The 16,581-nt window shown below is 45.5% G+C and overlaps 1 protein-coding gene across 3 annotated transcripts in view; it reads right to left on the bottom strand.

The window, feature by feature from the left end:
- The window catches only part of TGFBRAP1 (transforming growth factor beta receptor associated protein 1), a 72,646-nt gene that overhangs the window by 18,512 nt on the left and 37,553 nt on the right, over positions 1 to 16,581 (bottom strand). For all 3 annotated transcript variants that reach the window (XM_047745152.1, XM_047745151.1, XM_047745150.1), the window contains exons 3-4: positions 12,525 to 12,719; positions 9,653 to 9,807 (exon numbers count right to left, since the gene is read on the bottom strand). In XM_047745152.1, the coding sequence (XP_047601108.1) occupies positions 9,653 to 9,807; positions 12,525 to 12,719 (350 nt within the window). The remainder of the gene's footprint in view (positions 1 to 9,652; positions 9,808 to 12,524; positions 12,720 to 16,581) is intronic.

A 16,581-nucleotide genomic window follows, 5' to 3' on the forward strand; every position in this document is an offset into this window, starting at 1 on the left:
CCCTCCAACCACTGTGCTGTCCTGTGAGCCATGAAGTCCTTGGCGGTACGGCACGTACATTATTCCTCTTCGTAGCCCCACACCCCGGCATGACACCTGCCACTCAGGAAGGCCTTCTGGATCTGAAGAGCTATCTCCTCGGTATTCGGGAACTCGGAGGGACAGTTAAGATCTTAGCTGAAGTTCATGAAGTCATAAGTGGCTGAGCTGGGATTTAAAAAGCAGACCTTTCTGATTCTAAAGCCCAATTTTTTTCACCCACTGAGTCACCCAGGTATACAGCAGGCAGTTAACACTGTTACCCACTGAAGAAGAGAGGGAAGTGGAGACAGTTGGCACCTAGAGACCATTAGTTCCATTCCCTTACATCAGCTTTTAAAGGGGCTTTCGCTGTAGTTTTGAAAAATTCTCAAAAGTGTAGCATTTCCTCCCTCTCCCCACAGACATTCCCTGAGAGAAGTCAGAAAAGGCAGGTGGCTTTTTCATTCCTTACCACTTGCCTTTACCTTTCTTCCCTGACAGCAACCACGTGTGGCCTAAAAACTAGCCTATTTAACCCCCCCCCACAATAAGCAGACAGGAGTGGGTCAAGGTTCTGTTGTACGGGAATGACAGCTCCATTTCTGGAAGCAGACACGATGAAGACCATCCACCTAGCAGAAAGGATAAGAAGGAGCCATCATCTGCAGTAGAAGAATTCTTGATCTCCGGCCTGCTGATGAGCAGTCAGCCGAATCACGATTTACTCCACGTGGTTGCAGGACTCAAACGCCATCTACTCTTTTCCTTCCTAAAGGGAAATAAAAACCACTTCTGCCAATGCTCCCCATCTCCAAGAATATGGGGTTATTTCTGTATTCGAGTCCGCGAATGCTAAAGGCAGACTTAGAAGAAGCATGCAAAGAGATCCCGTCATCCTGAATAGAAGCACCTAGACGTGGAACCACAGAAGCTACACAACACATCGCTGACTCAGACCCGCAAGCACCTGATCAGAAACTTCAGCAAGCACAGCCGGTTCTTGGTGCTCTGAAAGTGACTGTCTCCTTGCCAGACCATCCCCTCTGACTGACAGCTTCTCTGGCCCTCCACACAGGTGAGGCGGGGTTACAGACATGGAGTCAGGGCGGCCAGCAGAAGGACAAGAAAGATGGCCATGTGAGGAGAGAGAACAAGAAAGTCTGTTTATCTCCCCAGTGGCAGAGCTAGCACAATAGAGTCTTCAGCTGTCCTTTCAACTTTCTGATTTGTCCCTTGGCATAAGGCAGCTATCAGAAGTCCCAGGCTAAGAGCGTAAATTAGCCCAACAGAGCTCTTATAAGTACCACTTGGTATCTGCTCTGCGCAGAGGCACAGGGCCCCCACCAGCCAGGTGGAAGAGGTCACGCGTACTCTGGGAGCAAGGTCAAAGTGAAGTCAAAACCTGTTTCTACTATTCTGTTTCTGAATTGAGATTTCTGTCATGCTTTGGGTAACCAGAAATTTTGTGAAGCAGAAGATTCTATTCTATTCTATTTACAGAGAGGCTTCTTTTTAAAGGGCAGAAAGCCCACTTCTAGGGTCAGGCCTGGATCCCCCTCCCCGCTCAAGGGCACTGCTGTTGGCTTTGCCAGTGGGCCCATCTCCAGGAGAGCAGAGCCAATGGGCACACCCGCTTCCTACCAAGGATGACTGCAGATCTAGTGCAGAGAAACACCACCCGGTGTGGTCATTACACACCAGATACAAACCATTACAAATCCAGAGTACAGCCTACTCTTGACATGAGACTATGCATAAGATTCAGGTTATAAGGCCCTGTAAGATCAAGAAGACTTGGGCTATCTGGTACGTACATATCATTCCTGTAAAATGAGTACGACCCAACTCTAAACAAAAATTGGTATGAATGTTGGACTTTTAATTGTATTCATACCTTCTCTTGTAATACATACTGCAGCAGTGGGTTTTAGGCTTTTAAAAAACGTATTTTGAAAAACTCTGCTCACTTAGTTAATGACAAATAGAAAGACCTTTCTGAAAATACACTGGGTGAAACAGTTGCCCCACCTAAGTGGCCATGACATTCTCTCCTTGTTCAAAAGGCAATCCATCCTCACTAAGTTTGGACACAGATGTATATGTGTATGCACACGAGTGTGTGTTTATTATACTGATATATACAAAATATACATAAAGAGTATTTACATGTCACACATACAGACACACGTATATACACACACCTGCATATGTAATACAAATCCATAATGTATAAAATAATGTATTTTACATATACCCGTTCTTGGGAACTCACAGAAAGATAGTAATAAAAATACATGCTATATGGCCTCTTAGGGATCACAATAGATATTAGTATATTAAAAGCTCTGAGAAATCCTCCAGTTAAGAAACCTAGTTCATGCAACTGTGTAAAACAGAACCTTTCCGCCCTGCATCCATCCCCATCCCAGAGCCAGGGTCTGGTGACATGCAGACTAGAAGACCTGCTCCGGAATCAGTCGTGTGACAGATATGCATGCAAAGCAGGAAAAGTGGTCAGTTCCACAGATAGGGACAGTGGGGGCCAGCAGGTGCAGGGGCTGGAGAAGAGGCCCGAGAAACTCAACATGCATAAGGAACCCTACCCGAAGCACAGGTCCCGACTCTTGTAAAGGATATACTAAGAGATAGGAATACATAGCTGTTTAAGAAAAATGACATTCTAAGGACAAAAGCCCCTTGCTCTTCGATTTTTTTTCTTCACACACGTGCGTGTATTTTTTTTCTCCTGTATTTTTTAAGATTTATAATGGAAGTGATGCATTCATAGAGCTCAAATTTCCAAACATTCAAAGGGGTTTAATGAAGAGTCTCCCTCCCACCACAGTCCCAGCCAGTGGCGCTCCAGAGGTAATCGATGCTATGAATTTCTGGGCAGCTGCAGAAATACGTGATGTATTTTTAAGTTAACTCTGTCCCCCATTTTAGTAGCACTATACCCACTGTCTGCACTGTACATTTTTAATTCATTGTCTTTCAGAGAACCGTCCGCCTCGACACACAAAGTCCTTGGTTCTTGTTCCTGGCTGCGTGGTGTCCTGACAGCCCGCTAGACCACAGCGCATTGAACCCTCCTCCCTTGGCGGCATCTGGGTCATTGGGTTTCTTCTTAAACAACCAATTTGATCATGTAGAGTCTTCTCCGTTGGTTATTTGGCATTTTTGTGCTTAGGCCCCTAGAATACCCCTTAGGAGAACTGTACCCTGTAACTTGGAGAGAGATGCTCAGTTCGTCCTCCTGCAGGCAATTTACATTCTTAGAAGTGACTTCTGCAAGTGTCCATTTCCCCACACCCTCAACAGAGTATCCCCAAACCCTCTGATTTTAACAATCTGAACGGAAAATAAACTCATGGACTTTTAGTTTGCACATCTCTGTATGCGTAAGACGAAATATCTTTTCATACATTCATAAGGTAGGTGATTTTACTTTCTATGAAATATCTGTTCATATTCATTTTTCTATGGGGCCATTCTTTATTTAAAATTTTTTTCAAAAGAGGGCCTGACGTTTTAGAGAAATCAGACCACCTTCTGTGCTTTAAAGTGCAAGTAGTTTTTTGTTACTTATGTTTTTAATTGATTTAGAGTAGGTTTCGCCAAGTAGAATGCGTTTGTGAGTTCATGTGTGTAAGTTTACTAAAACTTTAAGTATTACTTTAAAATGTTTCAAAACCAAGGTATCTGGGAAGACTGTGGCAGGGCAGTATTTTTACCCCTGCAGCCTTCTCATGAAACAGAACAATTAGTTCAGAGCAGTTCACAACAGCCAAAGGGTAGAAACAACCCAAGTGTCCTTTAGTGGATGAATGGAAAAACAAAATGCAGTACATGTGTACAATGGAGTGTACTACTCAGCCTTAAAGAGGAAGGACATTCGGACATATAACTGTGGATGAGGCTTGATGACACCATACTAAGTAAAGCAAGCTGTGGAACAAAAGGACAAATCCTGCATGATTCCACTTACATGAGGTATCTGGAACACTCAAAATCATTGACACAGAAAGTGTGGCATTGCCACGAGGAGAGGGATGGGGAGCTAGTGCTTAATGAGGACAGAGTTTCAGTTCTGCAAGATGGGAAGACATTCTGGAGATGCGTGGTGGTGATGAGTGACCAACAGTGGGAACATGCTCAACGCCACTGAACTGTAGACTTAAAAATGGTGAGGACGGTAAATTTTATGTTACTGTGTGTTTTGCCACAAGTAAAAGAGACAAAACAATCGGGGATACCAAAACCAAAAACCCACTGCCAACATCTGTAATAGTGTGAAGTGACTGGGCATGCCCACAAACCAAAAAGCACGAGCCACTGGGGACCCACCACCAACTACAGGAACCAGGTAGTGTTAGAAAATGGGGGGAGAAGTGGACAGAGGAAAAGGAGGCTGTGAGGCCACGAAAGCCAGAGTTCCCAAACCACTGTCACTGGAAAGCCTGACTGCCGGGGAAGGCGTCTTCACCAGCTCCACTTTGCCAGGTGACAAGGAGAGACTGAGCTTGAAAGACAAGGAAAAACTCCTTTGGGCATTCAAAGCAAAAAGCCAAGTCGCTAGAAGGGCAAGGAATTCAGATTGTCATCCAATACTGGTCAGCTCTTGATGGCAAAACATAATGGCGGAAATTACTTAAGTCTCTCACTGAAAGATAACGTGAGTCAAAGACTTCACAGCCAGCCACATGGGCCCCCAAGTATAAAGGCTGTGGAGGAACTGCTGTCAACGTGCAGGGAGAGTGCTCCCATACGCCCCTGCTGGGACATCTGCAGGAGGATCGATGGCTGCAGAAAACCAGAGGCCCGGAGAGTCAGGAGCATAAAATGTGCCCCGAGCATTCCATATGCATCTGCCCTGAACAAAAATGGACAAATATAAGAGAGACAGGAGATGGCTGTATGCGTGCGATAGCAGAGAATGCGACCATCAAAACCAGGGGGCCACGGGGAGATGACACAGAAGGACAATGTGCTTGCGGACATGCTGGGGATAAAGGCATGTGACTTTCATACAGATGCTGGGGAAGAAGAGGGGAAGGCACTAAGAGCTCACCAGCTAATTCCAAGTGCTGCTCAAAGGGGGGAAAGAACAGAAAACAGGAGCTCTCCCCACCCTCCCGCAAGAAGAAGAGAAAACCAAAGGACTAGGGTAACCATTAGAACACAAATCACAAATTTCCACCAAAAAAAGACCCGGGGGACAGGGAGGAAGGAAGAGAGAGGGACTGGGGTTGGGGGGGAAGAGAGGTGAAGGGAGGAAAGACTCCTTCGAGCTCTGTAAATATTTTACATAATCAGAAAACAAAATTAAATTCCAGAGAGCGATCCCTAGAAAACAAAAGTCAAACAAAACAAAGGACCCTAACTACATAAATGAAAGACGTGGTGGCCCGTCTGCACAGAGGATGCTTCCGAGCGGCTCGGGCACACGGTCGCCTGACTGCACAGCCTGCCTGGGACTTCTGTGGAGGACAAGGAGAACGGCAAGACGCAGCATTCACAGGACACCTGGGAGATGTGAACACTGATGGTACTCTGTTCTTTGAAGGACTCTCTGATGACTTTGGGGAGCTCTGTAGACGGCACTGTGGTTACATTTAAAAGGGGAATCTTGCCTTTTAAAAATACATACTCAAATAGTTTTAGGTGAAATAGAAAAAGTACCCCACAGGTACCAAGGTTCAAGCTTAAATATGAATACTTTCCATAGTACACGACAAAACCAGGCGAACTTCCTGACACAAGGCTTTGTTAGTGCAAGAGGTCTCCTTACTGTGGCTTTCTTTATGACCTCTTACACCTTAACATAATGCAAGCCCAGCTTTCTTAAAGATCTAAACTCTCTGGCCCTCTGGGATCTCTGGAAGCACTAGTCCTTTAATCCCAGTCCCAGAATTAAACTTCTTGATAAAGCCCTCCCTAGTTCAGGAGTTAGTGACACAAAACAGATACTTGCTTTAAATGAGGCGGGAGGAGAGGGACAAGGCGTCCACTGGACTGTGGTCCCTTTTCCTCTCCTTTTCGAGCTTCTCTAAGCCGGGATCCAGCATTTGGTCAGAAGCACCCGAAAGCTAAAATAAATAATGCACCTCATCATCACAAGAGTCACATCTCATCCTCAAAAACACACGTTCAGGAAAATTCTCTCCTTTGCTGTGAATATTATTTTTCCCTTTCAGTTCTGTTTTTAACACAAACTGTCTGCTCCACAATCCATTATATACCGGCTCTGTTTTTAGAGCAGTGAGTTTCTGTCCAATCTGGACCAGGGTGCCCGGGGACAAAGAGGACAGAGTCCACCTAGGAACTCGGGCAGGAAAGGCCTGAGCCAAGTGCAAACTCCTGTGTTGAGTCTTGACACACAAACTGCAGAAATGCAGGGGAGGGATCAGTTCTGCCTGGGGGAATGGGGAGAACTCAGATGAGAGGGGTAAGGAGAGTATGGAAACCACTGTCCAGTCTGGAAGCACACCCCAGTAACTAAAACCTGCATATATCAGTAATCAGGCAAAGGGGAGGGCGGAGAGGGGTGTGAAAGCCCAGGGCTCCTTCTGCTAACTAGGAGGCAAGGCACAGGGCGGGGGGGACAGGGGCGGGGTTGGGGGGGGTGTCAGGGAGCGGAGCACATGCTGCTTCTGAGGGCTGGCAGCCATACAACTGGAGAGGTGTCCGTGTGTGAAACCAGTTCTCAGCTGTCCTGCCTTCCCATCTTCGGACAGTAGTGGTTACTTCTAAATCATTCTGACGACTAAAACTGTTTTGAGGGGCACCTGGGTGGCTCAGTGGGTTAAAGCCTCTGCCTTCGGCTCAGGTCATGATCCCAGGGTCCTGGGATCGAGCCCCGCATTGGGCTCTCTGCTCGGCAGGGGAGCCTGCTTTCCTCTCTCTCTCTGCCTGCCTCTCTGCCTGCTTGTGATCTCTGTCTGTCAAATAAATAAATAAAATCTTAAAAAAAAAAAAAAAACCCTGTTTTGAAAGGCCCAGCAGAGCCCAGGCACCTTGCAGGGCTCAGGAGTTGTTGTTGGCTCCTTTAGGAGCTGTCAGCTGTTAAGTGGCTGCCCTCTAGCCTTTGAGGTGGCAGGTGGGTCATGGAAGTGGGCAGGGCCAGACCACGAAGGGCTTGGAAAGCCGCAGTACTCTAAGCAAAGGAGTCCATCTGTAAATCAGAAAGAACATTCCCACAGTGGCATGGAGGAGGGACTACACACACACACACACACACACACACACACACACACACACACAGAGGTAAAACAGAGGTAAAACACTCAGGCAAAACAGAAGGGTCTGCACAGCAATAGCAATGGGCATGGGGAATGAAGGCTGAATTCAAGATCATTCTGAGGGTGTATTTCCAGGTTTGGATATAGGAGTTTGCAGCAAATGCGAGAAGGCAGGGAGCATGAAGGAAAGGAAAAGATACCAAGATGACACTCAGATGCAGTCTGAGCAAGATGACAACTAATAAGATCCCATACTGACTGCACATATCTACTCAGCAAAAGGAGAGGGGAGGGGGCGAAGATCAGACAAGGAACACTGGAGGTTTCTGTAAGAAAACGTTGCACACTTAAAGCATGTGTGTGTGCAAAGAGGGGGCACCCCAACATGTGGCCCACCTAAACATCCAACATGCCCACAGCAGGCTTATGGGGTAGAGAGCAAAAAGGGCAATGACAGACCTCAGACCCTACGGAAGGCGTGGCCACCCCACCTGGCTTTGACCTACAGGCTGCTGAGGAAAGTGCACTCAGCTTAGCAAGGCCCCTGAACAGCTCTTCTTTTTGCCTCTGCTGCCCCCTGCTGAACGCAAATAGATAAGTCTCATCTTAAAAAATCCAGAACAAAAAGGAACATTATCAACCTTTAAATGCAGAAAAGACACCCTCTTCACTTGCAGTGAGCATAGCATACCGTATAGAGACAGTGAATCCCTGAGCTGTACACCTGAAATTAATGTAACATCGTGCATCAAAATACAAAAAAAGAAAAAAAATGACAAAAAGATTCCCACTTTCATACCCATAACCGTAAATTACACGTCTGGTCTTCTTGGTGGCAGAAAGCAACTGAGGTCAGAAGGCATTACCTCATTCCACAGCAGTCAGTGAATCGTGTGGGAATCAGAGTGATTGGTAGCTGTCAAGGGATCATGATTACATCAGAGAGCTTTGTGTGATCAGTTTCAATATTCAGCACAGCACACACACGCCCGCAGGATGTCTCATTACTTTCACATACATAGCGTGACATGAACTAACCTAACAACCGATCAAGCAGCAAATTCTAGGGAACCTGATTTCATTGGACATAAAAATAACCTGTGATTCTTGGATCAGTTTTTTTTTTTTTTAAGATTTTATTTATTTATTTAACAGACAGAGATCACAAGCATGCAGAGAGGCAGGAGAGAGAGAGAGAGAGTGATCAGTTTTATCACCCCAACTACATTAAAGTTGCTGTCTCGAGTGCATTAAAAGTTTTCTCCTCCAGAAATAATTAGATGGATTCCTGCAGTATTGGGCCATTTATCAGTATGGCTAGCAAAGCTTTTCCTATAGATACTAGAAGACTAAACTTTTAACATTCAACCCCATCCCAACAAATACAAATTCTAAATCAGGAGACAAATTCTAATTTAGAATTAAAAAAAATTTTTTTTTCTAATTTGAACAAGAAGTTTATTGTAGTTTCACATATTTATAATTCCACAGGAACCAGCTGGGATTTTTTTCTTACTAATGTTGGCTTCTATAGCATTATCTGTAAAGTCCACTCTTTTTTATATAATCATAGAAATTGAAGATATCCAGCCCCGTTTTAGGGCATTTCATCTATTCCCCTACTCTCCTTATAAGACCATACTGTCTTTTTGTTCAGAAAAACTGCATGTGGGCACCTGGGTAGCTCAGGGGTTAAGTGGCTGCCTTCAGCTCAGGTCATGATCCCAGGGTCCTGGGATCGAGGCTCACATCGGGCTCCCTGCTCGGTGGGAAGCCTGCTTCCTCCTCTCCCACTCCCCCTGCTTGTGTTCCCCCTCTCTCTGTGTCTCTCTTTGTCAAATAAATAAATAAAATCTTAAAAAAAAAAAAAAAGACTGAATGAATGAGTTTCTACCATCTCCTTATCTGAAAGTTAAGTAGACTTGATCTCTTTTGATCCAAGGTCTAAATTTGTCTTTACTTCTTCCTGATATTTTAAAGTAATCCTATCTCTGTTGTATTTACCAATTCTGAATATTTAACTGTGATTTGCTGATATGGTTACTCTGTTGGTTCATGAGAACTATGCTCCTGACTCTTCTCTGAAGGCCCACTGAAGAAGAGAGTCGATTAGAAATACTACTTGGTGTGTATATGAGACACCAGAATCAAACCAGAGGTTTATTGGGCTCGGTGGGCAGTGAGACCTCAGTCCAGCTGTCCCGGACTGCTCTGCAAACAGCCTCCGTACCTGTGTGACGTGGACAGGCTGTGAAAACAAAACACCAGAGCCAAAACCGATCTGCACGGTCGTGGCGCACAGAGAGGGCCAACGTGTGTTAGTGAGATCCGAATGTTCGCTAGCTGGCGGCCTGGCGGCATGCGTTCTTGAGGCCAACTTAATTACAAACCTGAAATTTTTCTTTTGGAATGTTCCTCCGGGCTCCTTTTGCTAAAACCAAAGCCTCTTCCACTCTATGACTTGCTAGAAGATCCTGTATTTGCTTTTCCAGGGGTAATGGAACCAAGATGTAAACTCCTTTACTGGTGGCAACAATCACTCTTCCTGGGGAAAAATTCAACAGTGGTGGAAAGAGAAAGAACATATGGCACAGACATACGCTGCTCTCCCAAAACGAGCTTGTCATCCAATCTGATGGCTGATTTCACTGTAGTTCTCCCAACACAAAATTCCTAAAGAAATTATACATTGCAATGCCTTTCTTTCCTTCCTCCCATATTGTTAACTGTCAGGAAAAGAGTGGATGCTATACCACATTTCCAAAGTAAAAAATATGCTTTTCTGCCATTTATTTGAAAGTGCTGGGCACCTGGGTGGCTCAGTTGGTTAAGTGACTGCCTTCAGCTCAGGCCGTGATCCTGGAGTCCCCGGATCAAGTCCCACATTGGGCTCCCAGCTCTGCGGGGAGTCTGTTTCTCCCTCTGACCCGCCCCCTTCTCATGCTCTCTCACTCTCTCAAATAAATAAAATCTTTAAAAAAAGGGGGGGGCTGATTAATTTAAAATCAGCTTTGTAGTGGGGCACCTGGTTGGCTCAGTTGGTAAGCATCTGACTTCACCTTAGGTCAAGATCCCAGGGTCCTGGGATTGAGCCCGTGTTGGGCTTGGCCCTCAGCAGGGAGTCTGCTTCTCCCTCTACCTCTGCTCATGCTCTGTCTCTCTCTCAAATAAATAACTAAAATCTTAATAAAATAAAATAAAATCAGTTGAGTAGATATATAACATATGGTCCAAAGAAGTTGTAGAGATCAATTATGGTGATCTATGAGAATTATGCTATACTTCCTATAAAATTTTTTAAGAATTCTTTTCTTTCCATGTTAGCTTATAGGAAACTAAGATTATAATACTACACTCTGAACCATGAGGTATTTCATATTCACCTACCATCTAAATAACCAAGTCTTGGTCAGACCTTATCACTTCCCCACAGCCCTGTGAGGTCACCTGACACGTGGCCATCACCCTCATGAGATTTGTGAGACCTTGTGCAGACAGTCCACAGAACTGGAGCTCTAATCGAAGGCACACTCCTGCTATGAAGCTTTGGGCTTTGCTCCCTTCCAGACACACTCTTTTAAGAAAACTATCACCTGTGCACAGGAAGCAATGAGATGATGTTTCCTTCCTGTCTGAAGGATGACTCAGGGTCAGCCAAGTCTTCCCAGATCCTCCACTCTTCTCTCCTAGGAAGCCATCGTTCCACTCCAGCCCCACTGTCTGGTGTCACGGAAGGCCTCATCTTTCCTTACCTGGACATCTTCCTTATAGTCTTCCCACTCTGCTCTCTTGCTCAGATTACGTGTCTTCTATATCACAAGCGAAGTCATTTTCTCATACTCAGATGAGATTCTGTCCCTTCTCTACGCCGGTGTCCCTTTTCCTGGGAAGCCTCCCCTTGTTTGCACCGGGGGCAGGGGAGGTTACATCAGCAGCCTCTATGTGCCCATGACCCCATGCCCACCTCTGCCACCGGTCCACGGCACCAGGATATTGTTATGAGACATGCTCTTCTGATGTGTGTGTTGGGGCCCCTGACTGAAGTGTGACACACTTAATATGGGGGCTGAAAGTCTTTAGTAAGTGATATCTGTCGCGTCTTGAACAGGAAGGGCATGTTTGGTGAGCTAAAATTCTTTTTTTTTTTTTTTTTTAAAGATTTTATTTATTTATTTGACAGAGAGAGATCACAAGTAGACGGAGAGGAAGGCAGAGAGAGAGAGAGAGGGAAGCAGGCTTCTTGCTGAGCAGAGAGCCCGATGTGGGACTCGATCCCAGGACCCTGAGATCATGACCTGAGCCGAAGGCAGCGGCTTAACCCACTGAGCCACCCAGGCGCCCCAGTGAGCTAAAATTCTTAAGTGGCAAATGCAAAGTATAAATCTAGATTTGTTCTCAGTTTGAGGAAAATATCATAAAAGATCTTCTTCGAACAACTGGGAAAATCTGAACATGGCCAGGATATTAGAGTTCATTTTCTAAGGGGTGCAAGGGCTTTGCAGTTACATAGGAAAATGCTCTCATTCTTAAGAGATGCATGTTGAAGTATTTCAGATTAACTGTCATGATGTCTTTTTCTTACTTTTGAATGGCTTGGCAAAATGTTTACAAGTGTTGAGTCTAGCTGAACGGTCTATGGTGCTTCACTTTGTTTTCCGTTCGACTTTTCAGTACGTTTGAAAATGTTCATAATAAAATTTAGGAAAAGTGAAAGAAATCCCTTGCCTGGCTCACTGGTGCACACAAGGGGAGGTCTGTCCGGATAGCCCTGGTCTGCTGCAGCCTCATCTCAGGCCAGCCCCCCTCACGCATGACGTGCTATAATCATTCTTAATTGCTTGCATGGCCCAAAGCTCAGGGCTCCCTCTTGCGCAGATCTGCAGGCACCTTTCCCTCTACCTGGCGTTCTTTCACACCAGATCTGCTTGGCTGACTCCTACTCATCCTCACAGATTTGGCTAAAATACCATCTCCTTCAGGAAGCCCTCCCTGATATTTCCAAGAAACACTTCCTCCTCTGCTCTCCCAATTGGCCTTGTTTCATGCCTATCAAACTCTTCCACTGCTACAGCTCTCTGTCCAAATGTCTATCTCCCCTTTGCCCTTGGAGGTCCTGGAGCCCGGAGACCTCATTACCAGCACCTCTGTATCTTCAAAGGTTAGCCTGAGGTCCAGCTCTGAATGGATCCTTACTAACATCTACTGAACATCACAAACGGATTGATAACTCAATTTCATTGAGATTTCTGTGCAAAGTAGTACCTTCAAAATCCTGTAGAATGTGGCCTTCCTTAAAGGGCAGGGTCTGCTTCTGCTGCTGGTCCAACATGCTGTGCACCGTGATGAATTCGTCATCAAGCGCTATGACATACGGGAAGCAAATGGCTGCGCCGATCACATTCTCTGACCAGCGCACAGGGGCCCGCTGAGATATACCAGCAACTGTGGCGAACATGCCTGTAAAAACGGGAAGAGTCAGGTGCGCCTCCGAAGACCTGTGGCATTTTTCCTTCCTGTAGATGGGTCTGGGGGCAGAATGCCATCCACTTCTTCCTTCTGGTTTAAGATCAGAAAGATGACAGAATATGCTGCAGAGGGGCGCCTGGGTGGCTCAGTGGGTTAAAGCTTCTGCTCTAGGCTCAGGTCATGATCTCAGGGTCCTGGGATCCAGCCCCACATCGGGCTCTCTGCTCAGCAGGGAGCCTGCTTCCTCCTCTCTCTCTGCCTGCCACTATGCCTACTTGTGATCTCTGTCTGTCAAATAAATAAATAAAATCTTAAAAAAAAAAGAATATGCTACAGGTGTGAAGAAGCCTACATGACTTTATCAGGACAAGAACTACCTCACCCTGAATGTGTACCTTTCATTTACTTCCAGTTAAAAATGAGCTTTAAAAAAGGTTTACATGTACCCCCTGGAAGGTGTAAAAAGCACATGTCCTCAGCTGTGTGGAAAAAGTTACTTCTCAGCAATTTAAGCAGCTCTACAAGGTCTTTCCCACATCCAGTCCTCCAGCTGGTTAGCGTGCCTAAGTTATGGCCCTTCCTTGTTGAATGAATATTGAATACATTCCCTCAAACATTTGCTGAGCTCCTACAATGTGCCAGGCACTGCGCAAGGCGTCCTATCAGGAACTGCCCCTGCTCGGAGCTGCAGTCTAATATTGGACACATGCATCCTTGAACGCAGGGACAGAACCAATTTTGCACTGCAAGACACACTGCTGTTGAGTGTTTGTCCATAACTTCCATAACAAATGACAGTTTATCTGTCTTGTCCATGAAGCACCAGACCAGCCATTTCTCGATGAGCTATATAGTCTGCAGATACTGGGGTTTACCACAATTAATACATTTGCAAAGGAAAGTCAGTCCAATATAACTTAGTTTTCAAACGAGTTGACGTAAAACACCTTTAGAAACAGCATGTTGTTGCCTGAAAACCACCACGACACCTGGTCTCTGCTGTACAGGATGGAGAACAGGGAGGGGAGACACAGAGGTAGGCAGAGAACTTCAAGATTTAAAAAAGGGAAGGTTATCTCAACTGTAGCATATAGCAAAATTCCTAAACTGTGAAATCATCAACGCGCTAAAATTTTCTGTAGTTACAAAGACTAAAATACACTACAGTTAATCAATTAATTACAAACATAGCTCTTTTCCTCTGAATTGGGCCATTCCTGAAACTGGGTAGCACATGGAACCTCACACATGCGTACTCGCCCTGCTCTTGCCGAACACACTCGAGGCCCTCCCGGAAGAACAACGCTGTGCTCAGAGCACTGTTACAGCCTCCTTAACAAGTTACATATGGGTTCTCGGCATGTGCGAGCAACAACTGGAACTCCCAAACTGAGGGTTGCTGGGGGGAGGGGTGGGATGGGCTAGTTGGGTGATGGGCATGAAGGAGGGCACTTGCTGTGATGGGTGCTGGGTGTTATAGGCAACTGATAAATCAACAAATTCTACTCCTGAAACTACAGTATATGTTAGCTACCTTGAATTAAAAAAAAAAAAGATGAGGGCACAATAAGCCTAGAGAGAGAGAGAGTGTGTGTGTGTGTGTCTGTGTGTGTACATGTCGTCTACTAAGAAGTCACAATTGCTTTATGTAAACCATCTGATCTGGAGCATTTCCCTTTGGCCCTTCAGAGTCTCCAAACATCATTAGGAAAAAGACCAACGACTCAATACAGAAAGAGAGGCTATAAATGAATAAATCACAAAAGACAAAATGCAAATGGCTAATAAATATATGAAGAGAGCCTCATATTCATCAATAACTAAGGGGACATGTTTAAATGAAAAACAGTAAAAACAACTTCTACTCATCAGATTGGCCAAATGTTATAGACAGATAAAGACAAGTATTGGTATGGTATAAGGAAATATATTTTGAAGAATAATTTGGGTATTATCTACCCAAACTGAATTTAATTGATTCCACTTTTAAATCTATTGCCAACCAATAAGTACAAGGGTGGTCTCTGCGATATTTTTAGTATATAGTAGTATATAATATAGTAGTATAATATATATAATATATATTATATAATATAGTAGTATATATTATATATAGTATAGTATATATATTATATATATAGTATTATATATATAATAGTAGTATTGTAGTACTATATATAATATAGTAGTAATAATATAATAGAGTAGTATATATATTATATATATTATATATTATAGTATAGTAGTATAGTATAGTATATATATATTATATATTATAGTATAAATAATATAGTAGTATAAAATTAAGTATAATAAATTAAAAGATGACGTGGCTCTGGGTGAACGCACCGCAAACAGAAAAGAATTCTCTCTCTTAAATGAGTACAGACAAAAAGAACTACTACAAATTAGCGTGTTGAGCAGTGATTTCAGTTCAGTGAACATTCACTGTGTGAGGCACGGAGTTCACTACCAAGAGACGGACAATGGATTCAAGGGTTCAAGGTGGTGAAGGTGTTAAGGGAAATGCCTAAACAATGACCACACAAGAGATGGAGACCAGGGCACAGAAAGGCACAAAAAACTTTCCGAGTGCAGATGGAGTGCTGCTGGAGGTCAAGTCCAGAGCTGAGTGATCAGAGCCCAGCCTGCACAGGGAAGAGGACACATGCAGGGGGCAGCAGTGGGGCAGGCATGTGTCCCCAGAACAGGACAAACCATGTTTGAAAGTCAAGTTGGCATTGGAATGGGCAGCGCTGGCCCCTAGGCGGGCTGAGGAGTGTGGCCTGCACTTGTTATAGATCGCAGGGGCTTCTGAAGGCCAGCTGGGCAGGAGTGTGAAGGGCGTGTGCAAGGAGCCACACAGGGGAGGGCCGGATGGCTGCCTGCCACCACAGAGGCGGGATGGACCAGGCCAGGGCTGGGGCACAACAGAGGGGGCAGCCACTTCTGGGGGTGAATTGGGGAACCCGGCCACAGACTCAGTAGGAGCAAGAGAAAAGGGGGGGCAAGGACCACCATGCGGGAGTCAGCCTCGAGATCGAACAGACTCTGGAGTCTGAAACGAAACAGGGACCAGGATGCAGAGCTGGTTGAGAGGCAGTGTTGGCACTTCCTGGAACTGGAGGTCACAGACTTTGAAGAGACACAAGCCTGGGGTTCCAGGGCTTTCTCAGGGGGTGGTGGTAGCATGCTTCCTGAAGGCAGGAAGGGGGGACACACCATGCTTCCACAGAGCACACCAGAAGCCATAGCAGAGTACAGGATGACCCGAGAGGGACCGTCATCTGCAGAGTGTGAGGGAGGACTGCTCCCGAGGCTGGTAAGGCAGAATAAAGAGAGTAGGCTGGTTCTGTCGCCGAGGTGGGACAATGCCTGGGACCCAAGGCCCTGGGTTTGGCATTGCCAGTGTTTTACCATACCAGAGAGAACATCATTACCATCGGAACTAGCCTACCAACAGCACTGTCCAGGTGTTCAGGCAGCATTAAAAACTGGTGGGGAGAAAGTGAGGCCCAAGGCTCTGGGAAGCATTAAGACTCTGGAAGGAGGACTGAGCTTTGGAGGAGGAAGCACTCTCTTGGCCCTTCTGTGCATTTAAAGCCAGCCAGCTGGAATAACCTGAAGGCACGCCGCTCCCCCAGGGTGCCTGGCAAATCGTAAACCTTAAGCCTAAGGATGCTGCCAGATTTCAGGTCAAATAACAATGAATAGCGCACTCCCCCAGGAACGCGGACTGTAAGATGCGGTCCTGCCTCCTCCTGGAATTAAATCCCAGTGACTGCCTTTACCCATGTAAGGCTGGGTACCACCCAGCCCAGGAGATATGCAGTGCAGAGGCTCTGACATGAAT

Source organism: Lutra lutra, chromosome 9, assembly GCF_902655055.1.
Source record: "Lutra lutra chromosome 9, mLutLut1.2, whole genome shotgun sequence".
NCBI lineage: Eukaryota > Metazoa > Chordata > Mammalia > Carnivora > Mustelidae > Lutra > Lutra lutra.